Source organism: Dasypus novemcinctus, chromosome 6 (assembly GCF_030445035.2).
Source record: "Dasypus novemcinctus isolate mDasNov1 chromosome 6, mDasNov1.1.hap2, whole genome shotgun sequence".
Classification (NCBI taxonomy): domain Eukaryota; kingdom Metazoa; phylum Chordata; class Mammalia; order Cingulata; family Dasypodidae; genus Dasypus; species Dasypus novemcinctus.
Genome location: NC_080678.1, coordinates 119,857,388 through 119,882,165, shown reverse-complemented (window position 1 = coordinate 119,882,165; position 24,778 = coordinate 119,857,388). Strand labels below are relative to the sequence as shown.

Sequence of the window (24,778 nt, the reverse complement as noted above, 5' to 3'; positions counted from 1 at the left end):
ATCTCACAGTGGTGGGAAGTTACTATTTTATTTTTATTGTTACTTAAAAAAAATAATTTCCTGCATGCCTTGGTCGTTCTACACTTAGCATGCATTCATTTTGTGATCCGGAAAAAAAAGCTCAACGGTGACCATAATACAATTTTCATTTTGGGAGTCTATTAATCTCAAGACATTTTTCCCTCCAGGGGTTGTGCACTATCTTCAGAACCCATAACCCTAAGGACAAGCATGAAGCAATCCCGGGCCACCATCTGCGCTTCGGAGGCCCGGCCAGCAAGTGGCCCGGGGCGGGGCATGGACAGTGGGCATCACTGTCGAGCCGTCATCCATGCCCCTCCCTCGCCCTGGAACCATTCTGCCCCGGCAGCTTGTCGTCTCCACTGATCTCTCTGCCTCTGGCCCTCAGGTCCCTCCTTCCCCCGCTGCAGCTCCTTTAAAGGCAAATCCTGCGTCGTGTTTGGCCTCCAGGAAGGCCCTTCTGACCCCCTGGGCCCAGGCTGTTCTGGTCGGGAAGCCTCTGGAAAGTCCTGCCTCCACCCCTCAAAGGCATATATCACGCCTGGTTCATCCCGCTTTACTGGGGAACGGCTCTCCTGAAGACCCAAGTACCAGCCAAAGTATTGGGCCGTGGCTGGGCGTCAGCCTGCAGCCAGGGCGGGAAATGCAACAAATCTGGGGTGGCAGGGAGGCTGAACCTACACCCCCCCCATACACACAGCAATCTGGGGGCCTCTCCAGGTAAGCACAAGCCAGGAAGCCTCTGAGGAATGTGCAAGAGGGAGAGCCCTAGGTCAGCACCTGAGCCTGCGCGCTCAGGGAGGAAAATCAGCCCTGGGGATCTCCTCCACGCTGTGGCTCGGGGCCGGGCAGCACCGCCTCTCCCCTGCCTCTGTTTCCCCAGCTGGCACGCAGATAGTTTCCTGGGAGGCAAGGTCGGAGGGCTCAGCCCTGGGAACCAAGCCAGCAGGCTCCTGTCGCTCCCCTCAGCAAGGGGAGCCCCCGGCCCCCTTAGGGCCCTAGACGGAACTGGGAGTATGGTGTGTAATTGAATTTGGCCTAATTATCTAATTGCACTGAGGAACAACCAGTCCTGACAGAGGCCTCGGCATTGGGGGTGTTTGGAAGGCAGGAGCCAAGAGGCAGCCTCCAGATTCCACGGCCAGTCACAGAACTAGGCACCAGGTACCGTCATCTCCTGTACCCTCTCTGATACTTGGAACCCCGAGAGGCAGGTAGCCTCCTTGTCTCCACAGGAGGAAACCGAGGCTCAGGAGAAGCACCTTTTACCCCCCACCCACCCAGTCCACCCATCTTGCTGTCTGATGCAACCGAGCCTCAGAGATGTGAGGTCAGCTCCCTAAAGTTGCACAGCTTGAAAGCAGGGGAGCAGGGATGTGAGCCTGGGGTGGCAGTGGAGATGGAGGGCCCCAGCCATGGAGCCCATGCTTGAAGAGGCTCTTGCGATATTTGGCTTCCACCATCAGAGTGATTTCTACACCACAAAAGGTCCTCCCTGCTGCCCCTCTGCCGCCCCACTGGATTCAGTTGGCCCTGGGTACTGACCCTCTCCTGGCACGAGACCTCCCTGTATAATCACTGGATTACAGAGGGTCCCATGCCCTCTGCAGGCTGACCCCTTCCTCCTGCCTCAGTCATGCGTCTATCTGTCCCCTGCCTCCCACTGGCCACTGAGAACCAACCCTTGTTCCCAGCTGGCCTGGCCAGCGCCGCGTCTGAAATAAGAGGTGGACGGCATTAACAACACGGGGAGAGGTCAGCGTCGTAGCTGGCACCGGCGGCTGCCCCGGCTCTCTGGTCTCGCAGACCACTTGTGCTTCTTCCCTCCCCGCATCGCCCGCCTCGCTGCACGGGCGCGCGAGACTGCGACGCGTTCAGGTGGCCCTTCCCATGCGTGAGGGAGGCCCGCTAGCCTTGGCCCACCCAGGGTCCAGGGCCCCCAGCCCCTGTGGGTCACCTGCTCCCACTGACCTCAGAGCCCCCGAGGGAAACTGAAGCCTTGACCGACGGGGCTCTGCAGACCCCTAGGCCCCCTCTCCCTAGGGGAAGGAGGGCACCGTCCTCTTCTGTTCTCCCTCAGCTCTGTCTCCATGCTGGAAGGAAAAGCCCCAGGGGAGTACCGCAGAGTCCTGTAGGTATGGGTGGGCCCGGGATCCCTCCCCGGGGACCATGAGCCTCCCGCTCTCCTCCGCTGGCCCGGCCGTGCTCCCCTGCGCTGGCCCGGCCGTGCTCCCCTGCGCTGGCCCGGCCGTGCTCCCCTCCGCTGGCCTGGCCGTGCGCCGGGCGGGGCGGTTTCCCTTTCCTCTCCCCCAAGCCCCGTTTGCACAAACACGGGGCCTTCAGCCTCGCAGGCCCCTCGCCTCCAGGCCTCCCAGCAGCCACTTAATTGGGAGGAAGTGATTCCAAACATCTGGGGCGCACATCTGAGAGGGGGCCTGGGACCACACAGAGCCTGGAGGAAACGGGGATGTGTGCGATTATGTCACTTCCTAGGCTGAGGATGCTCAGGAAGGGGAGCAGGCATGCCTGGGGTGCGGCTGGGGCCCGCGGCGGGGCGGGACGGCAGAGCGCGCCCAGCACGAGGGGCTGCCTGCGACCCTGGGCAGAGCTGAGAGGGGTGGCGGGGACCAGTGGTGCACGGAGGTGGGGTCCCAAGGGAAAAGGAGAGAGACAAAGGACATGGAGAGAGGGAGAGAAAAGGGAGGGGAGAGGAAGGGGTAGATAAGAGAGGGGAGGGAGAGAGGGAGGACAGATATGAGCGGGAAAGGGCAGAGGGGAAGACAAGAAAAGAAAGGGAGAGGGGAGAATGAGGGGAAAGGAGAAAGAGGGAGGGAGAGAGAGGCCCCAGGCTTCCAGGAAACGCAGCCTGCCCTGGCAGCCCCCAGAGGAAAGCGGCGCCTGCCCCACCCCGGCCTGGGCCACGCGGTCAGGCAGTCCGGGTTCCGATAGTGGCCAGCCACTGCCCAGCCGTGTGACCTCGCATGGGACTTAAGCTCTGTGCACCTAATTTCCTCACTGGGAAAAAGGGGACCACTGTGCTCCCTGGGTGCGGGGGGCTGCTGGAAGTCAGCAGGTGGCCCCTGAGCCATTCCTCCTGTCCCCAGCCCCCTCTGGAATAAGAGGCGGGTCCTCGCAGGTTGTCCCTTCCCTGTCCCCACTCCCATCCCACGCGCCCTGCTGACGGGGCTGCTGACAACTGTCTTTTTCCTGAGCGCCCCTGTCTGGCCGGTGAGCTCCTGGAGGACCTGGGCCACCTCTCGGGCCCTCTAAGTTCCCGTCACAAAGCTCACAGCTCACGGGGACCTGAGGCACGTTGGCTGCAGGGGTGAATCGAGCTCATCCTTTGCGCTGGCTTTCACTCTCGGTTATAATTACGTGCCTGTTTGAAAGACAGACTCCTCCTTTTTTTTTTTTTCTCCAGCAATTCCTGTTTCCTGCCAGAGATAATAGCAGTCTCTTCATCCCAAACAGGTGAGGCCGGGTCCTCAGGAATTCCCTCCCGGAGCCCCGGGCAGGCAACACTTCCCACCTGGCTAGCCCCAACAGGCCAGAACTGCTCCTGCCGCCCCAAGGAAGCATCTGTGAATGGCCCTTCAGGGAAGCCAGAGCACCCCAGCTCTGGGGTAGGTCTCTCTCTGTCCCCCTCCCCTCCACCGCAGAGGCAGCCTTGTGGCCCTGGGGCCGACACGGCTCTGCTTCTTTCCAGCCACCTGCCTGGCCACCGCCCTGTCCTCAGAGAGGGGAATTACTGCCTTGCAGAGCTTCCACTGCAAAACACAAACACCTGGTTGCCTGGGCAGCACCTTGCCAGGGTGACGTGATCCAGATGGTCCCTTGAGAGGCAGCTGGGTTGCCACGGAAACAGAATTGCTGCTGCTCCAGCCAGGAGACTGGGATTCTGCAAGAGCTGGACCCCAAGCTTAGAGGAGTGAAGTGCTTTGCATAAAGCCACCCAGCAAGCAGGTTTTCAGAGCCTGGACTGCAATCCTAAACTTATTAATCTGAACTGCCACGCACAGAGCCCTTATGAGATGGCAGCTTGTGTTAAGCACTTTGCATCATTCTGTGACAGGCTGGGAGATGCGGCCAGGGTTGCACACAGCACGTAAGTGGTGGAGCCTGATTCCATGTCAGCCTGATCCTGGAGCCCGAACTTGAACCCCTGCTCTATACCCCACCCCTGGTTTCCAGATCTGGGGCTCGGCGTGTCCTGAGACCAGGCCTGTCCCAGAAACTGGCTGGACCTGAATCGAGGACCACTGAGGGGGTAGAGAGGAGGAGGCGCCGGGGCCCCCTCCTGGGCGCTCGCTGTCGTGCGCATGCTGGGTGGGGCAGCTCACTGCGGGCAAGAGGGCAGGGGTCTGCAGGTCAGGGCCTTCCCCCACCCTGCCCCTGCTTGCCAGGCCAAGGCTGACACGGTGAGTCTAGTCCAGGGAAGGGGGGCAGAGAAGGTCTGGCCAAGGAGGAGGGGCAAGAGCATGTACTTGGCCAGGCCGGCCCCACACTCCTCCCTCCCCATCTCTTGCTCCCCTCTTTTCTTTCATTCATTCCACCAATCCAAACACCATACCCATCCACAGACACCAACCCAGTCGCCTCTTGCCTTATTGACATAAAGGATTGAACTACCATTCGCCAGTGAATAAGTCTATTTGGGCTTCAATTTCCTAATCTACAAAATGGGTATAACACAACCTCCTAGGCTGGGTAGTGTGAAGACGAGTGCCGACATTTATAAACTATCCAGCACCGCGCCGGGCACAAAGCTCCATAGACACTGCTTTCTTTCCCTCCCACTTCAAATCTTTAAGGGGTTCCCGGGAAAACTTGGGGAGAGAGGCCCTCAGAGCACTTTGGAAACCTCCACAGTTCAGTGCCCAGACAGGGTCCTGTCCCCCCCCCCCCCCCCCCCCCCCGGGCTCAGCCTCTTCTTTGGGGGCCGTGGGAAGGCACTCTTCACCTTTGAGAAACCTCTGTTCCCCAGCCCTGACTGAGACATTGGGAGGTAGGGGGGGCTGGGGTTCCAGATTTTCTAGACCCCAAATGGCACAGGGTCAGACACAGGGTTTTGAATCACCTCCAGGTATGAGAGACATCCCAGGATAGTCTGAATGCAAAAATGTTGCAATCAAATTGCTAACACTTAAGCAATACTATATACCAGATCCTGATCTAAGCACAAAGTTAACTCGGTTAATGCCTATGAAGTAGGAGTTATTATTACCATTTTTTAGGAGGTAACAGGGGATTGAACCTGGGATCGTGTACATGGGAAGCAGGCACTCAAACCACTGTGCGACAACCGCTCCCCAGGAATTACTATTTCTCTTTTTTTTCCAAATGTGGAAACTGTGATACAGAGAGGTTAAGTAACTTTTCCAAGGTCACACAGCTGGCAAGTGGAGAGCTGGGTGGGATTCACACCCAAGCAAGCTTTGCCCAAGTCCGTGCTTTGAACCACTACTCCTCTCTATGAAACAGCAAGATGGTTCTGAAAAAAACACTTGAAGTTGGGCTGTCCCAGGAAATGTCTGTTGACTTCAGCATCTGGCTCCTCGACATATACTAATGTACGGAATGGTTACTACCAGCCAGGCTCTCGTTCACAGGCCGCATGGGGGATTCTGAGCATTAAATGAGCTCCAAGATGGGAGGATTTTAGCCTACCAACAAGGACGAAGCATTACCAAATCTTTAACCCCTCCACTTGCAAGCGATTCAGGGGCTCTTGACAAGCTCTCTCTGGTCATGCACCTGTGTCTCCCAGGACTTCAGTTTAGCCTGATCACAGGGCACGTGGGGCTGCCCTTCTGGCCTCAAGGTCAGACATGCTTACTTGAATCACAGTTCAGGCCTTTTTTCACAGGTGGCCTTGGTCAATATTCGGATCTTCCTAAGCGTCAGTTTCCCCATCTGTAAAATGGGGATGATGAGTACCTGGGGCCATCATGTGGACCAGGTGAGTTGGTGGGTGCTGCACACAGAGCCTGGCACTGGGAAACCGCTGACCAAATGTTTGCAAGCCTTAAGCCTGCAAGGGTCTCGCAATCAGACTTCTTCCTCATGCAGACGCCTTTCTGGGACATGCCTTGGCCGTGTCAGTAGTCTAACTAGGTAAGACTGATTAGAACTGCAACCTTGTGAATGTCTGTCTGTCCAACCCAGAAGGTAGATTCGCAATGCTCACTGGAGCAGTTCCATCACCAGCTCGCGCGCCTTCTGCCCGGGGCGTGCTCCATTTCACTCTCACGCCCCCGAATCCCCTGCAATCCCTCCTCGCACGCTAAGCTCCATCTTAAAACCAAAGCTCTGGCTTCCTTAATCCTCTTACCTGCCTCTGTCCCCTGCAGAATTAATTGCTGCCGATGGCTTTATTAACTTCCCGGCCGCCATGGCCTCCTCGGGGCCCCCTGGGGTGGGGCTCGTGAGCCGGGGAGACCGTCCCTGGGAGGCTGGGGTGGACGCAGGGCTCGGGAAGGCAGCGCCGTGCCGGCAGGGTGACCGCCTCGGTGCCTGCTTGGTATCTGCCGTGGTCCTGCATCTCTAGAGAGGCAGAGCAGAGGTGTCCTGGCCTGGAGGCCCAAGGGGCATCCTGTCCATGCTGTGCCAGCTCCTGGGGCACCACTGTTCTGTGACAGCCTGCAGAGAAGCAGCGGTGGCTGGCCAGGGCGCCGGCCCCAGGGCTGAGACCATCTCTCTGCCCCTCTACCTCTCATTAAAATGGGAATGAGGTCCCCTTGGGGCCTCACAGGGCTGGCTATGGAAGGGCAGGCAAAGAGCTGTGCTTGTGGGCTGGAGCACTACGAAATGGGAGCATTTATTTATGTCCAGCCAGGAGGGTATGACCTTTATATGCGCCTGCAGCCCCGGGCTCAGCGGGGAGGGCCTGGCACGAGAGGTTCTCCACCGATGGTTCCTTGCTCTCAAGATGCCTGGGTAGTATTTCTTAGTTTGAGAGGCATTCTCACACCTGTTACTGCATCGATTTCCTGGAGAGGCTGCACTGGGCTGAGGAAGAAACGGATGCTGGGCCGGGACCGCCGGCTTGAGGCGAGGGGGGCTCAGAACCCCGGCGTCTGGGTCAGGGCCGTCTTCTCTCCGGCTAGACGAGGGGGTGTGCCCACAAGAGAGCTGAGGTGGGCCAGGGACCCACGAAATAGCTGGGAAGCCCAGTGAGCAAGCCGGCCTCGGGCCAGTCCTTGGGATATTTTACTTCAAGGAGGAGGATCACGGTTTGGTGCTACTCAGCCTTTAACCCTTTTCTAGAACTGCTCAGCAGCCCCCTTTTTTAAAAAAAATTTTTAATTGAAGTTCATCATTCGCACATGAACATCCAAAAACAGTAAGTGTATAGTACGGGTTGTGGACTTACAAAACAAGCACGCACATGTATCATCATACAGGGCTCGCCTACGTCACCATCGCCACCACCTCGCATTGCTGTGAAACGATGGTTACAAACGAGGAAAGAGCATCATCAAAACATTACTACTAATTACAGCCAGCATCTTAGATTTGGTGTATTTTCCCCCCAACCCACCCAGTTAATGACACCTTGTATTAGTATTATACATTTGCTACAGTTCATGAGAGAATGTTCTCAGATCTGTCCTGTTAACCGCAGTCCATCTTCCACCGCAGGATTCACTGAGTTACACAGCCTCATGCCTTGTACAAGCCATTCAGTGGACGCTCAGGGGCTCTCGTATTCATCACAGACTTGTGACGTCATCACCTCGGTCAATTTTAGAATGTTTCCATCACTCTCAAAGGAAACATCCCATGCCCCTTGGGCCCCCCCCCCCCATTGTCCCCTATCGTCTCCCTTTTTAACTGGCAGAGACCTGGCCCCAGCCTTCGGCCTCTGAGCAGTCGCCTGTACCCAGCCTACGGACGGAGCACAGTTTCCCTCATTTGACCTTCTAAACGTGACAAGGGAGACAGCAGTTGACAGTAGCGATGTAAAGTTTCCTTTTTAAGTTCAGATAATGAAGTACAAACACCTAGTGAAAACAGAACACATGCGCACCCCGCGGTGCGGACACAGGGTGCAGGACGAGGAAGGGAGGTGAGGGCGGCGCCGGGGCGGGCCCACACGCCCTCTGCTTGCTGTGCGCATCTGCGGCTCTGTCCGCCGTCCGGGGAGTGTGTGTATGTGTGCAGGGCCCGCCGTGTGCTGGACGGTGAACCTGCCCCGGCCCCCGGAACCCCTCCGCGGGCAGGTGGTGCCGAGGCACGTGCTCCACACTGCCTTTCCGCGTTCCCTGGTGGGACCCAGCCCCGGGTGCATTGAGCGGGGACATGCTCAGTGACAATTCTTACCGGCATCCTTCCCTACCCTGCCTCATCCCGGGGGCCTTCTGAGATGCCCCTGAATGAATTATTTGCACTTGAATCTCTATCACTGGGTCTGCATCTGTGGGAATGCAAACCAAGAGGCACCGAAGGCCTTCCAGGAAGACCCATAAAAGGCAAGGGAAGCGGCAGCACAGGCGCCACCAGCCTCTGGCCGTCCGCAGCCTCTGGCCGTCCCCCAGCCTCTCGCCTTGCTCCACCCTGTGCCTCCCACGCCATCTCTTCCAGGGCTCTGGCCTGGGCTAGCAGAGGGTCCAGAAAGAGAAGCAGCCTCATCTTGAGAGGGTCCTGCCCTGCCTGCCAGGGTCCCTGCCCCGACTTCTCCAGCTGAGGGCTGATGCCCCCTTCCTCCCGTCCACCCTCATTCCAGACAGGCCTGGAAAGCAGATCTCCACCAATGGGCCTCAGGCAGCCATGTCCTTGCACACCCGGCTCAGTGCGGGGCCAGCCATGTCCTTGCACACCCGGCTCAGTGCAGGGCCAGCCATGTCCTTGCACACCCGGCTCAGTGCGGGGCCAGCCATGTCCTTGCACACCCGGCTCAGTGTGGGGCCAGCCATGTCCTTGCACATCCGGCCCAGTGGGAGGCCAGCCATGTCCTTGCACACCCGGCTCAGTGCGGGGCCAGCCATGTCCTTGCACACCCGGCTCAGTGCGGGGCCAGCCATGTCCTTGCACACCCGGCTCAGTGTGGGGCCAGCCATGTCCTTGCACATCCGGCCCAGTGGGAGGCCAGCCATGTCCTTGCACACCCGGCTCAGTGGGGGGCCAGCCATGTCCTTGCACATCCAGCCCAGTGGGAGGCCAGCCATGTCCTTGCACACCCGGCTCAGTGGGGGGCCCAGTGGTGAGCTAATCCTGCGATGAGATGAGCCAGGAAGAGCTGCCTCCCCAGCAAGCAGAGACGGGTCCCCCGGGGCTGGTGGGGGACCAGAGAAACTGCTGAGCCAGCCCAGGAGACAAGGGCTCTCCAGCCACCCTCCCCTCCCCCTGCCAACTCCAACCAAACTCCCAGGAACCCCACAGCCTCCACGACGGCTCCTGCCTCCAAATAGCACCCGCTCCCTGCAGACAGCCTGGGACATGAGGGAGAGTGCCCCGCCCCTCCTCCAGCCAGACAGAGCTGTCATTAAGAAGTGGGTGTTCTGGTATATTCCTCTGGGTTCTGTGCCCCGATGAAGGTAGGTTTGCTTTTTGTACCTGGTTGAGATCACAGAGAATAGAACCCTTTTTCCTATTCTTCTTAAAAAATTAACACTGGGTCGTAAGCACGCCCCATGCTAAAAATTCTTGGAAGACCATGCTTTGAATGGTGGTAGGGTGGCTGCTGATGCGCTCCGCCCCCTTCTCTGGGGCCTTGAGGCTGTTCCAAAGCTGCCCTCCCTCCCTCTGTGAGTGGCACTGCCACTGTGGACTTGGGACGCCCCGGGGAGCATCGCAGACCCCTCCCCCCATTCCTTAGCCTGGGAACGCTGTGCCCACAAACTCACTCTCATGTGTCCCCCCCCACGGCGCTTTGCTCTGGGCCACAGGGCCTCGGCCCTCAAGGTGCTGGAGGACGGGACCAGGGGCCACCAGCACAGGACAGCCCCCACCCCCATCCCCCCCAGCGCACTCAGAACAGTTCTCTCCGTTCCTAACCAGACCTCCCTCGGGAAGTTCAAGTCCTAGAAGCCACGTGCCGACTTGGGTCTGTCCTCTTGGAGCCTCAGTAGTCTCCTCTATCAAATGGGCACACTGACCAGAGCCTCGGTACCCTTTCACACGGCAGCGAATTGGCAGGCGCCGAGCTGGTGGGCGGGTTTCATCCACTAAACAGGGCTGGGTGATGAAACCCAGAGCCCTTCCCTGGAGGAGGGCGGCTTGACCTGTCCTGGCCCAGGTGGCCGGCAGGCGGAAGGAAGCCAAGGCCCTCCCCCTCGCGTCCGCTTTGCTGAGCTCAGATGTGGGGGTGGGGGCCCGTGTCCAGGAGGAAGTCGGACCCAGGCCTGGGAAAAGCCCCCTCCCCCGCCTCCTGGGCAGCCGGGCCCCTCAAGGGCAAGGACCCGCCTGCCCACTGGCTCTGGGGGCGCTGGCAACCATTAGCAAATCCCCTGCAATTTGCGCCCACCCACCCTCCGCGTGCCAGGCGGCTGCGAGCCGTTTTTCACGCAGAGCTGCGCACAGTTTTGTCTTAGAGAGACAGCTCTGGCAGGATGTCCCTGAATGAGGCCATTTGTCCTCTGGGTGATGGGAGGCGGCTGTGGGCTCTGGGGTGGGCAGAGGCGGTGAGAGACAGAGACACGGGGGAGGCGTGCAGGCAGTGATGGGGGCAAGAAAGGCTGTTTTCAAAGAGGGAAACAGATGATTTATGACCTGCCCTGCCCTGGCTTAAGAAGTCCTGGGTAGAAGAACTGGGAAATGGCCTGGCTAGTCTCGAATGCCTTGTGTGACACTCCAACCCTCTAGGGGTGGGGCATTCACCCCAGGGTCCGAGTGAGGGCCCTTTCTCTGAGCCCTGGGGCTGCTGGAGAAGGTTCTAGAAGCACCTGGGATTGATGTTTCCCAGGAAGGACCAGCCTCACCAAGCTCTTCCTCCCTGGACCACAGGCCACAGAACCGGGATGGCCAGGCAGAGGCCTCAGCCCGTCCCCGATTCCTCAGCCCCTGAGTGGCCTGGGAGCCCCAGGCCTGTCTTGACCACTCCCGTCGTCAGCTGACATCACCCGTGGCTTTGGCAAAACCAGACCAAGCAGACGGTGGTCGGCTCAAAACAAGTGGGTTTCCACTCCTCTTCCGGGACTCGGCTGGGACTTGGGCTGCTGTGTCGGGATGCGAGGGTGGGATCGGAGGTGGGGGGGCTGGCCTCACTCGTCCCAGGGTCTGCCCGCGGCCCGGCCAGCCCTGCGGGAAAGCGGGCCCGAGGCGCCCATCCAGAAGGAGCCAGGGTTTTGGTTCGACCTTGCAGTGGCCCAAAGAGCTCCTGTGGGCAGCTAACCTGCACCTTGAGAAACCGCGAGAAGCTGACCTCCACATCCCGCGGGCGACGAGGGCCCATCTGTGCTCTCTGGTGGACAGCCCTGCCCTGCTCATCCCCCAGCCCCGCCCCTGCCGAGACCCACGCCCGGCTCCAGACGCCCACGCCTCTCCCATACGGGCTGTTCTCTCGCCGTCGGGGCCTGCCCACAGCACTGTCTGGCCACCCCCTCGCCCAGGAGTTGGACGTGGAGGCCCCGCAGGCCCTGCCCTGCCTGGGTAGGCCCTCTCTTTCTCTGGACCCCTGGCCCTGGGTGCTGACGTTCCCGAGCCTATTATCATAATACGCTGCGGGGGCTGCTCTTGGGGTCAGCCTAGGAGGCACAGAGTCGCTCCAAGAGCATGCACAGCAGCTAAGGCACGCGGAGGGCTCTGGGGGGCCCGGGACGTGGTGACGGCCGGGTGCCAGGCGCCCATGCAGCCGGCAGCCGCTTCAGCACTGCCTGCCAAGGCCTGGAGGCCCAGGCGGGGCGGCTGGGAGGGCAGGGGAGGGGTCAGGGGGCTTCGCAGGTGTCCTTCTGTCCCGCGGCAGTGGGGGGGTGCGGCCGGTCCCGCGCTCCGCGTGCGCGCGCGCTCCCGCGTGCGAGCAGAGGCTAAAGGCTGCAGCAGAACAAAGAGCTGGGGGCTGGGTAGGCGAGGGGCCCACGTGGAGCGTCTCCTCGGCGGCTGGCTGCCGCGCTGGCCTGCCTCCCGCTCCGCGCTCTCCCGCCCACAGGCAGCGCACGCCCCGCACGGCGCTGCCCCGGGCCTGAGCGCTGCTCCGCTTCCGAGCCCCCGGGCGCGCGCGCCCCCAGCCTGCCCCCCTCCCCGCCGACAAAGCCCCTCTCCCGGCGGCATGACCTCATCCCGCCAGCCCCGCGCCTGGCCCCAGCTTGGCCGGCTGACAAGAGAGACAGACAGGGGAGGTGGAGGGGGAGCGCGAGAGCCACCGGCGCACACACCAGCACACAGCCCGCGCCGACGCGCGCACACACCAGCGCACACAGCTACTCCCACAGCCGCAGCGCAGCCGCCTCCTCCCCCCAGCACACACGCAGGAAGGCTGAGCCAGACGCCCAGAAAGACCAGCGAAGCCCCAGGGACTAGAGATGGGGCGGACAGGGACAGAGAGGCAGGCGCAGCGGGGGCTCTCCAAGCGAAAAGGAGAGGGAGAGGAGGGGAGCGGAAAGCATTGCAGGGGCGAGTCAGCGCGGGCGCCCAGACTGACCGAAGGAGCCCAGGGGCTGGAGGGCAGCCGGGCTGGCTCTGGGGCTGAGGCAGAGCTGCTGGAGCCGCGGGGGCCTGGCCGGGCGAGGGCTGCCGGCAGCGCAGCCCTGACGCCCTCCGCCGAGCTCCCCCGGGGCCGCGGGGCCCTCGCGGCTGCGCTCGGGGCGGAGGCCCTGCGGGCCGCACCACCCTGACCGTGGGAAGCAGCCTGGCTGGGCAGAGAGGCCCCGGGAGGGGCAGGGAGCCGTGTAGGGGACGGACAGAAGCGGAGCGGCAGGGCTGGGCGCTGCCTTTCCTTGAAGCCCTGTGGTGTCAGGCCTGGGCTCCCGTGCTTATGGGATCTCACCGACCCCTCACGGGCGTGGGGAGGTGGGCGTGCAGTCCCCCATTCCACAGAGGTCCCAGGTCCCGGCTGGAGAGGCGGCCAGCACGGCCAAGAGCGGGCAGCCGGAGAGTGGCCGGTCTCGGCGCCTGGCGTCACAGCTCTGCTCCCTGGCCCACCCCCAGCCCGGGCAGGCTGGGGCAACTACGAGGAACAGCCGCAGCCAGCTCCCCTTGCCCTGCTTTCCCAGGAGACAGGCCGAGCCGGGGATGGCTGGCATCCCGAAGGTTATGGGGGCGGCTGGGGAAAGGGGGGGAGCTGTGCTTGTCAGGGCTGACAGAGCCTGACTTCCGACACGGGCATTCAAGGCTGGGCCTGGGTGCCTCAGTGCCTCAGCTCAGGGGGTGCACCAGAGACCACCCAAAGGACCTGGGGAGTGTCATGTGACTTCAGAGACACGATGCACGGTCAAGGGTTCTAGAAACTGGAAAGGGCTATGCACAACTGGGGGTGGTGATGGTGCTGGTACAGGGAGAAGGAACAGATGCCTTGTTTTAGGAGGAAAAGCGACGACCGACTTGCCATTCCAAGGAGGGCTGGGCCCTGCTGGAAAGGTTCGAGCAAACGGGGAGGGCTCTCCCAATGGAGGGGCTTCCCAGACTTTGGGCCAGGTCCCTGCCTAGCCCTGGACAGTTAGCTGTGATGGAATGGGCAGAGCTGGGCCTCAGAGGCCACTGGGCTCTAAAATGAGCTGTGTGACCTCAGGCAAACTGCAGAACCTCTCTGAGCGCCCATTTCCTCATCTGCAGCATGTAGGCAATATCCCCCGGCTCACCAAGCTGGCACTGGAGCACAATACAGGTGAACCCCCAAGCGTGGGAAGGGGCTTACGAGAGTCTGGTTGGAGGGTCAGAGACCACTGAGGGAGGGGCTTCCAGGGCCCTGAGCCTGTCCTCTACTGGGGGCAGCTGGGCTCTGGGGGCAGCACATTTCCCCCCTACCTCTCTGGTATGCCTCCTGCCCTGGATTTGCCTCCTAAATATCCCCTGGCCTCATCCACTTCTCTCCACTCCTCCACGCCTTCCACCACCCTTGCCCTCACCCTGACTTCCAGGCTGGTCTGCCAGCTGACCCCTGCTTCCCTGCTGCCCTCCCTGGAACCTGTTTTTCATCTGTAGCCAGAGAGATCTTCGCAAAATTACCTTTAGTCTTAGGACAAAGCCACAGCCTTCAGGGCAGGCCATGGTAGCCTAATCCCATGTCATGCTCCCCCAGCCTCTGGGCCCTGGAACCAGCGCTGGTCTTTCAGTTCTGCTCGAAAGCTGCCTTAAGCTCTTGCACCGCAGGGCCTTTGCACAGGCTCATTTACCTGGGACGCTCTCCCTCTTTTCTTCAGCTATTCAACTCTCGTCATCCCTTGGGTCTTAGGGGACCCTCCCCCCAGACTCTTTGGGCCCCCTTCACATTCTCAGAGCCTCCCTGACTCTACACACACAGGGCTATGGACATTTCCTCTAGCTCAGAGGTCAGCCCATTGCCTGGTTTTGTGTGTGAGGTTTTACTGGGACCCAGCCCGGCTCATTCATTTGTGTATTGTCAGTGGCTGCTTTTGCGTGGCCTGGCAGGCCTAAAATATTGGCCGCCTGGCCCTTTACAGAAAAAGGTTGCCACCCCCTGTTCTCGACTGAGCTTCTGGAGGTGGGAGCATGTCTGGGTTGCTCCTCGTTGTAACCCCAGCCTGGCCAGTCCTGCTCAGAGCAGGCGTTCGCTAAAGCATACTCTATGCATGCACCGCTCCGTAGCAATTTTCACTTTATCAAAAGCGTATTCATTTAAATTATTAAAACTGCAGAAGCCATCAGGAATGGTGATCACAAGACCGTTTTCTGGCAAACAGTTCAATGCAAGCCCAAAACGCCATCGTGGCATGGACCTCAGAGACGCCCCTGCCTAACGATACCTTCCAGCCCCTGTCCAAGTCACCCGCCGTCCAGACGCACGGTCCGAAAACGCACAGACCAGGCAGCGTAAGCCCACGTGCCACAGACTGCGGGCCGAATGGATTTACGGCGACACCGTGAGAGATGGCCTTTACACATTTTCACTTAGGCTGCTTCGAGACACACTCCTAAGCGCTGATGGACGAATTCAGGAAAACCTGTTTTATTGTTGTCAAGAGGAAACAGCTGATGTTTCTTTTCTTCTTCAATGACTTTCTCTGACCCGATAGAGAATGGTAACGACATCCAGGCCCCGCGATGGGCACTTTACGCATTTCTAAAATTTATAGTAACACCTGCAAGGTAGGTCTCTATCACTACTGTTTTCCCCAGGAGATAAACTGAGGCTCAGAGACCACACACTAGTGAGCGACAGGACCGGACTGTCCCAGGCCTGCTGGTTCAGAGCGCGCAGATGACGAAGGTCATGATGATGGTGGCAAAGGCACAACTCTATCTTCTACGTGCTCTCAGTCCACACGTGCACGGTGCGCCTTCGGTGGCCCCTGCTTGCGTGGACAGGAGGCCCACGCAACGGCAAAGTTGCGACAGAGACTACTGTGCAGAGCGGGCTGTGAGGGACCCTGCATGCGTGGGGCCATTTTTATTTTTAGTTTTGTGCTTCATTTTAAATAAAACACTTTTCAATAACTGAAGAAAGCAGAGTGAAAGGGTTAAGAATGCTGGCTCTGGAGTACAGGCCTGGGCTCGAGTGCCAGCACTGCCGCTTTCCAGCTGTGTGACCTTGAGGAATCTCCTCTGCTTCTCTGAGCCTCAGTTTCTTCATCTGTAAAATGGGGACAAACACGGTGCCCTCGCCACTGGGCCGCCGGGGTGATTCAATGAGACGACGCCTGAGGCGTGCGCGATGGGCCCGGACATTCCCTGGGAGCAGTCCTGGATGAGGGCTTGTGTGCCCTGAGGCTCCCTCCCCACCCAGGGCTCCAGAGCCTGGTGGGCCCGCAGCGGCTCCCTGGAGGCTCACACCACGCCTGGACGCACCGAGCCCGCCCCAGTTCACAGCCGGGCTGCCCTCCCCACCTCCCGATGGCACCGTGCAGCCCCCCACGGACACCTACCGGCAGACTTCGGGGTGAACTTGTCCCGGTTCGCGGCGCACACGGCCAGCAGCCTGTAGCCGAGGTCCAGGTCGAAGCCTTGCTGGGCTGCCACCCGACTGACCACCTGAAGGGGAGGGGGGCAGGTGAGGCGCGGCCCGGGAAGGCCTCAGAGCCCAGCAGGTGGGTGGGTGTGCCCCTTCCACAGGTGAGGCAGGGGAGGGCGGCGGGCTAAGGCAGCCCCCGGGACCGGGCCAAGCTGGATCCAACTGCCTCATCAGTCAGGCAGCGAGAAGTGGGAACCAGCTACCCCCGGGCCAGCCGCTGGGAGCGGGTCTCCACCCTTCCAGGAGCTTCAGGTCTGGTGGGGGCCTGAGTCCAGAGCCGCAGGCCCTGCTGCTCTCAAGGGCTCTGATTCCGCCATGTTCTAGAAGTCGCCTGGGAATGCCGTACCACCACCTTTCCCATGGCCCCAGGCCAGGGCCTCTGCAATCTCCCAAGCCCCCGCCCTTGCCTACCCCTCCCCAAGCCCCTGCATCCACTGCCCTGGCTCCTCGTCACCGCTCCCAGAACAGTCCCCAAGCCTGTTATAGACGCAGAGTCTCAGACCTCCGGGGGCAGAATCTGCAAGGGCATGATCCAGAACGTACGGCTTCCCAGGGAACTTTGGCTCGGAGCACCCAATGGACGGGGAAGGCCGCCACGGGCCAGATGGGCTAGCCTCGGGCTGAGCTCCACGGCCAGCGCCCTGCGGCCACTCCCGTCCCAGCCCAGACACTGCAGGACTGTCACGGTCAGCTCAAGGCCTGGATCCACTGCCTAGAAGGGAGGGGCAGAGGAAGACTCCCTGAGAGTGTGGGAGGAAGGCCCCGCTCATCTCCTGTTGACTCTCCAAGCAGGGGCCAGCAGGGGGCGGTGGTGAGGGAACGGTAGCCTCCTGGGGGCACAGTGGGACCAGGAGCTCCGGGGGGCCAGGAAAGGCTCTGCAGGCCCATTTGGCTTCCAATTCCCCGAGCCTCATGGCTCCTGAGCTGCTCCCTCCCGCCTTCCTCGTTAACAGCAGCAAAATTAGGTTTCCTTATTAAGGAGGAAGGACTTTGGAAAATGGAGTCATTTCAGAGAGCAGCTGGGGCGGCTATGGCTCACTGGGAAAGGAAGCGCTCCCAGATGTAGCGGGCTCATCCTTTTTAGAAAGGGGCGGCTTACACGGTCATCAGTCCTTCCAGAACACCTGCCCCAGGGGGCCCTGTATCTATCAAAATAGTTGCTGTTATCTGCTTTCTATTTTTAGGGCTTCATTACAAGGGCCCTGGGTCTAAACAGAATGGGAAGAGCACTGATCTGGGCCAACACCCTCATTTAATAAAATACGGGGAAGTGGATGTGGCTCAAGAGGTTGGGTGCCCACCTACCACACCGGGTCCCAGGTTTGGTTCCCGATGCCCCCTAAAGAAGACAAGCTTACGCAACAAGATGATGCAATGAGATGACACAGCGAGGAGACACAATGAAACACAACAAGCAGGGAGCAGAGGTGGCTCAAGAAATTGGGTACCTCCCTCCTACATGGGAGGTCCTGGGTTCAGTTCCCAGTGCCTCCTGTAAAGAAGACAGGAAGACACAGAGAGCACACAACAGACACAGAGAGAGCAGACAACAGGGTGTGTGTGTGTGAGAAACAAATAAAATAAATCATTAAAAGAAAAAGAAAGAAAACGTGGACACTTGAGGCCCAGGGAGTGTCACACAGCAGACCAGGGAGGGGCAACGGACTCCCCCCTTCCTAGGACCAGCAGAGCCTGCTGGAACTGGGGCCTGAATGTGCTGGGAACTCCCAGGGCAAAGTAATGTCAGAGCCAGGCTGGGAGGGAACAGGCCTTCCTGGGTAGGGTGTGTGCTCAGCCTCTGCTGCACAGAAGCCTGCCCTTCTCCCAGGCCCCTTTCCCAGGGGATGTAGCTGCCCCTCAAACACAGTCCTCATGAGACCCCCACCCCCCATGTTCCAGAATCTCTTGGTCACCCAGAGTGGAGGCATCGTCGTGGTTAGTCTCACCGGCCAAGTAGAAAAACCAAGGCCCGTAACTCTCTACGTGCTGCTGGACATTTAAAGCCTGCAGAGAGCCTCTCTGGAGAGCAAGGAGGACTGGGGGCTGGAGGGGCTGCCGCAGCTCAGTGCTGACGTGGGGCTCTCCCCCCTTGGCGGGAAGGCCGGGGGTAGACACAAGCGAGTGGCAGCGGAGGAGAGGTCTGTTTGGATGGTGCATCAGGTGCAGCTGGTGGGAGGCGAAGAGGCGCACAGCGGGATGAGCGTGTGGCGCCCGCGCCGGGGGCTGAGTCAGTGCTTTCTGCTCGGCTCCGCGAGGCAGGCATGTTTTGTTTAAGGACGAGGACACTGAGGATGGGAAGCAGTGTACACTCGCCAGGGACACAGCCAGGATTTGATCTCAGACAGGCTGGCTGGGAAGTCCGGGCTCTTCCCATGAAGGGACCTCTCCTCAGACCGCAGAGGGTTATGGGTGGAGCTCCCACCCTCCCGGGAGAACCCTCAGGCCCTGGTTGAGGGCAGGAAGGCAAAGGTTCTTCTGTTTGAGGAATACTGGCTAATCCTGTTGCTCAGGTTTGAAAAAAACACAAAAACTAGCTAATTGAGCAAGACAGGCCTGGTGCCCGGGCAGCCTAGCACCGGCTGTCTCGCAGGCGGACCCAGGCTGCAGCGTTGCAGGGAGCAGGGTCTTGTCTGCCTAGTCACCCCGGGGCCCCAGTGGTCAGAGCGCTAGGGCCAGGGAGCCATTTGCTCCAACAGCCTCCTTCCACTGATGTTGGGAAGCAGAAGCCCAGAGAGGGCAGGGCCTTGCTCCAGGTCACACAGCACTGGCGAGGCAGAGAGGGCAAAGCTGGACCCTGCAACTCTCGAGGGGTGCTTGTGCTGCTCCCTTTCCCCTCCCCTCTCCGGGCTTCCTCTTACCGGGCCTGAGGACCCCCTGGGAGGTGCTGTGAGGTGGGATCTGCCTGACAGTGGGGAGCAGCCCGCTGTGCTGGCAAGGGGGCCTGCTCCACCCCCAGTGGGCGTGGCGTGCTTTGTGAAGCTCTGCAGGGGGCAGCCCCCTCCCCACGAAGGCCGGCGGGCCGCGGCTGCGGCGCTGCTGCCCTCTCCTGGCTGCTCGCCCCCCTGGCTCGGCCCTGCTCAGGCAGTGCTCCCAAGGCTGCCCTCAGGCCTGGGTGGGCAGGCAGCGGGGAGTCCAGGCCCTCAGGCCCCAGCGGGAAAGCCAAGCGCAAGGAGGCCAGGGGGCTGGCTTGAGGTCTTGAGGCGAGTTCCCTCGGTCCAACCAGGAGTGTGAAAAACGGGAGCCTCCCGCTGGCGCAGCCGCGGAAGCTGCGGGGGGACGCCCGCGTGGGGCAGCGGCTGGACCCCAGGCTGCCTCCAGGCGCCGGCATGCTCGGAGGCGGTGAGCGCAGCTGGAGGAGCTGGGCCTGTGCTCCGGCCGTGGCCCCGGCCGCACCTGCCATCCCCAGGTGAGGCTCTTCACTGCCCTGAACCTGGGATGCCTCGCCTGGGAAGGGGCCGGCGCAGCCCCCACTTCCAGGACTGGCGAGTGACGGGCCCTGCCTCCGCCAGCTGTCCCGGTTCTGCCTCCGCAGGCCGGAGCCCTCCTTTCACTCTCCCCGCACACTCAGCCTGGGTGGGCCTGGCGGCAAGGCACCTACTGCTGCTGCTGCTTCGGGGCCAGGCGGGAGACGGGGATCTGCCGCCGCTTAGGAGCTGTGCCACCCAAGGGACTTGACCTCTCTGGGCCACATCTGTGGGGGGCGTACAAAGTGCCCTCCTTGCAGGGACGCTGGGCTGGGAGGAGGCACACAGCTGGCGCTCAGCAGTGCTGGGGGCGACTGTGCACCCGTGGCGGGAGCGGGGTGTGCTCCGAGGCTGTCGGCGGCCCCTCGCGGACGTGCTGACTGGCCTCTGCTTCCCTCTCTCCCCTCCCCTCTGAGCCCTCTCCCCTCTCCTTGCTGCGTTGCCTTCTTTTTAAGGTGCCCCAGGGGCAGAAGCGAGGGCAAGAGGCAGAAGGGCCCTCTTTCGAGGGGGTACCCGAGGGAAGGACCCGCGCTACCGCTGAAGCAAGGGTGAGGCGGGAGCTTCCAGCTCAGGGGAGGACGCCGTTCTGGGGAGGAAACTGTGGCCCCGAGCGATGGCCCTGGGGAGCCCTGGAGCTCCCGTCCTTGTGCACCCTGGAGTCAGGGAGCCATAAGGGGACAGAGAGGGGCAGGGCCCTGCCAGCGGCCGAGAGCCGCCTCACCTCAGGGTCTCTCACTTTGTGCCTGATTGGCCGGTGTGGCCAAATTGTTTCTGTTCACTGCCCGAGGCTAAGTGGCTTTTAATTCATAGCCCCCAAAGTAGGCTGGCCCCAGAGGATTTTGGGATTTGCTGGCAGAGGGCGCCCCCTGCGGGCGTGGTAACCTGAGGGTGGTCGGCAGCCTCTCCAACAGCTCCCCCCCATCCTGTCCCCTGGGGCAGGGCTGGGGGAGGGGAGACGGGCTCAGGACCCAGGCGCTCCCGGGGCTCAGTGGAACCAGCCTGGGACGGGGCAGGCCACTCCCCCTCTCTTGGCTGCCTGGTCTGTAAGGGGGGTGACAATTCCTCCCCTGACCACCTCCAGTGTTTTCATGAGAATCTAACAAGACACTGCCCAGAGAAGCAGGCCCGAGGGGCGGGGGTGCCGGGGCAGGCCCTTCAGCCAAGTGCAGGCCGCCAGCTGGGGTGCTGGGGTGTGGGAGGAGGTCCCGAAGAGCTGGCACCGGGCCTTTATCTAGTTTTGCCCGCCTGGGAAGCCAGCCCCTCCCCTCTGTCCCTCAGGTCCTCCAGGGCCCTCTCTGGGCCCCCTCCTCCAGGCAGCTCTCCATAATCCCCCCATCCCACCCTCCATGGACACATCCCCTTCCGGGCTCCTGTCCCATCACTCTCCTGCTTCCCAGCACTCTTCGGATAACCAAACTCTCCTGCATTGGGCCTGCAGGCCCTGGCTGGTGGGGTTTCTGTTTTCCTTTCCTGTCCCTCTTCCCTCTCAGGAGCCTTCTGTTCCTTGAACAAATCAAGCCTCAGGGCCTTTGCACCTGCAGTTCCCTCACCTGGAGGGCTTCTCTCCGTGGCTGACTCCTTGCCCTCAGGTCTCAGCTGGAGGCCGGCCCCCAGGGGGCTTTCCCCAGTCCCTCCCTCCACCCCCCCCACAGGGCTGCTCCCACGTGAGCTCTTCTTCACTCCTTGTTCACTGAGCGCCATCCCGGGCCCAGCTGGACTCAAGGAAAGCTTACAGAGTGAGTGGCTGGACGGGTGGGCCCGGCAAGGCCGGTTACTGGTCAAATGTCCATTTACCCATCCAAGCCTGGTTCCGCGTCAAGTCGCCATCCAGGGCAGGGCCAGGCTCGAGGCAGCGCCGGGAGCAGGCGGCAGCCTGCCTGGTCACCCGGCAGGATCCCACCTCCTCCTTTCCCCGCAGCGGGGGTAGGGCTGCGGGGGCCTCTGGCAACATCTGTCTCTGCCCACGGGGCTTAGCCTGAACCAGGATCCCCGCAAAGAGGATTAAGGGTTGGGGGAGGGAGAGCAACGTCCAGCAGGCTGAGGAGGAGAACTGGGCAGTGCAGGTGACCGCCTGCCTGGGCTGGGCAGCCCCTGAGGAGGGCCCCGGGAAGGTCTGGGCTGCGCCCCCGCCTGGCCTGGGAGTCGCCCCTCTGATGGCCAGGAGCATCTCCTCTAGAAGCAGACAGACCCTGGCTTGAATCCCACGTTCATGTCTACCTGGCCCTGTGACCTTGGAAAGCCAGCTGTATCAAGACTCGGTTTCTTCCTCCAAACGGAGAGACGGCAGGACCAACCTGGCGTCGAGACAGTGTATTTCTAGCGTGCCACACGCAGTGTCAGACACGGAGGGGGCCCCTCGTCACGATGCCCGTGTTACCGGCACTGTTCTTTTCACTCGGGACCAGGTCCAGGCCGGGCCCTCTGCCTCCCTGCAGCTTTGTAGGAAATAGGGAGCCCTTGGGCCTTCTTTCCACTGTTCCAGGCAGCCATCGTGGCCCCCCTCGCTGAGCCCTGGGGTGGCGCCCCTGACCGGATGCAGGCCACGCGGCTGGGGACGCTCTCTAGCGTGCGCTCCCTGCACCTGCTGCCAGCCAGCGAGCGCCTTAGCCTGGCAGGTCATGCCACAGCTCCGGGCCCAGCCTCCGCCCGGCTGACCCTTGCCAGTCCTCGGGGTTCCGCTGTCCACCTGGGCCTTTGCACATGCTGTCCCATGGGCCTGGAACATTCCTGCTGTCCTCGGCTGCTTGGCAAACCCCGGCAGATGTATCAGTGGCCCATTGCCCCAGTTTTCCGGGACCCGCCCGCCTCCCAGGAATTCATGAATGACTCCTCCCTCTGTGCCCCTTCAGCTTGTAGGCAAGTGTTTTCAGTCATCTCTTCACACATCTGCCTTCCCCACTAAAGAGGAAATCAGGCTTGGGAAAGTCTTCACCCCTGGTTTTCTAGGACTTAGCAGAGGGGAGTGTACATGATAAATGGGGTTCCATCAGTGATGATTTGGATAGATGGATGGAGGTAATGGGGGCGCAACAAACGCTTCCCCGAATAGGTTGGTGAACGGATGAGCGCAACCACTGTTGGCCTACGTGAATGAAAGAAAGCCCCGATCACAGGATGGCGGGACACCCTTCAAGGGTCTGTTTTGCCCTTTCCTCCCCATCCGACGTGGCGCCCCCAGAAGCAGGCCCTGTGCCTTTCTTGTCAAGTGTGGGACCTGCCTCCTGCGTGGGGACGCCCCGAGGACATCTGGAAGTGTTTGGGGGTACACAGGGGAGGGCCGCTCCCCCAGCATGGTCTCCCCCAGCTCCCATCCCCCCGTTATCGGGCAGCCTCCCGACACCCGGATGGGCCCGCTCGCCCCCAGCAGCCTTTCTGGGGTTGGGAGTGCAGGCGGGGGACGGGCGCGGGCTCACCGTCAAACAGCCCATCAGGCTCTGCTCGAAGGGCCGCTGGAAGGCCCGCGGGTCCCCGCACCAGTCCAGCAGCTCTGTGGCGGCATTGTGGAAGTTGGCAGGGTTCTGTAAGTGCTGTGGGAGAGAGAGAGGGGGCGGCTGAAGCTCCGGGTGCCCGGCCGGCATGGCTGGCAGGAGGGGGCTGGGGCAGGAGGCGCCCAGAAAGGGGCAATGAGCGTTCTCAAGCCCCCGCATCCCCCGTCCCCCTGCATCTCCACCCATCCCCACCCCGGGCAGGAGGGGATCGCCCCACAGCACAGGCGGGGAAACCAGGGTCTAGAGAAGGGCAACGATATTAAAGTGTTTCCCGGATGCTGGCAACGGGGTGGGGGAAGCCTGCAAAGTTCTGGGGGTGCCACCTGTCTCCCATGTTTGGGGCCCGGCTCTCTCTGATCCAGGACAGGCTGGCCCTGGAGATTCCTTCCTGATGAGGAGCCCTTGCCCCTAAAGCCTGGACTCCCCCCAGGTCTGGCTTCAGAGCAAGCTCTCCCATAGCCCCCTGCCTAACTGGGTGGGCGGCAGGGCGGGCAGACAGACGGCCTCAGGTCAAGCTCAGCCGGGCAGGCAAGGGTGGGCACACGCTGCACCCAGCTTACTCCACCACGGGGCCTCGGGCGTGTGGCTCAGCACCCCACGTCTCCAGGCCCAGGTTTCCTGGGCCCGCCCGGCTTGGCTCAGGCCACTGGCCGTGCTGGCCGAGCTCCGGTTCCCACGGTCAGGAGCCCCGAGCCCATGAAGACTGGGTTGTGGGGTGCCTGCCCCCAGGTTCTGCTGCCGGCTTCGGGCCACAGGGCTGCCGGGGGGGTTGTGGGTGTGGCTGGGCGGCCCCCAAGGCCTCCCCTTCGCTCCTTAGCATGGACTTGGGTCTTCCCAGCCACTCTGAGCCTGGCCCTGTGGCCAGCCCTCGAACCCCTTGCCCAGGGTCACGGAGCGGGTTAGGGGCAGGGCCCTGGGGGTGGGGCTCCTGACCGTCACCCCCTCAGGCCCGCAGCGCCTGGAGGCAGTACGAGGGTGGCTCTGAGCCCAGAGGAGGGAGCATTCGACCGTGGGTCCTCCGGGGGCTGTATGGACACGTGGCGGGTGCCTGTGCCACTGTGTGAGCCGGGCACTTGCTCCAATAAGTAGACCCGGGGTGCTGGCGGGGCGGGGTGGGTGCCTGAGGAGGAGCGCTGCGGCGTGGGCCCTGGACCTCGCCTCCCAAGTGCCCCGGGAAGGCTGAGGCCTGGCTCCTCCCGGCCATCCCACGGGAGGCCCAGCCCTGCCATCCTACCCGAAGCCCCCTGGGGTTTCAGGTGCCCTGTGCCCCACCACCAAGCGGGCACTGGGGTCTGGGCAGGCCCCTTCCGTCTGTCTCAGGGCTCCCGGTAGGGCTGGGATCAGGGGAGGCGAGTGAGGCAGCTAGGAAGCAAAATTCAAGGAGGCGCTGACTCTCGGGCCGGCGTGCACGTAGAGACCCGCCGAGTGAGCACCTCCTTAGGTTTTGCACCCTTGGCTCCTCATTCCCCTCGCCCCAGTCTCCGCACTGGCTCCTGACCACCGGCTGTTCTGCAATCCCAGAGCCCGGGGTGAGGGCGGGTGTCAGGTGAGGGTTGGACCGGAGCCACGTGCCCCAGAACATCAGGTTCCTCCGGGCAGCGCGTGGGTCAGAGCCAGGCCCGGCAACTCAGTGTCTCCAGGGGGGTGGGGGCACCCCAGGGCAGAGAGGAGCCCTCCTGGCCCAGAGTGGCCACTACCCACCCCCTCTCGTGCCTGTCCCCGGAGCGTTGGGGAAACCGACT

The 24,778-nt window shown here is 61.7% G+C and overlaps 1 protein-coding gene across 5 annotated transcripts in view; it reads right to left on the bottom strand.

Moving 5' to 3' along the window:
• The window catches only part of ZMIZ1 (zinc finger MIZ-type containing 1), a 221,723-nt gene that overhangs the window by 72,418 nt on the left and 124,527 nt on the right, over positions 1-24,778 (bottom strand). For all 5 annotated transcript variants that reach the window (XM_058299307.2, XM_058299305.2, XM_058299306.2 and 2 more), the window contains 2 exons: positions 22,962-23,075; positions 15,999-16,104 (listed from right to left, as the gene is read on the bottom strand). In XM_058299307.2, coding sequence (XP_058155290.1) covers positions 15,999-16,104; positions 22,962-23,075 — 220 coding nt within the window. The remainder of the gene's footprint in view (positions 1-15,998; positions 16,105-22,961; positions 23,076-24,778) is intronic.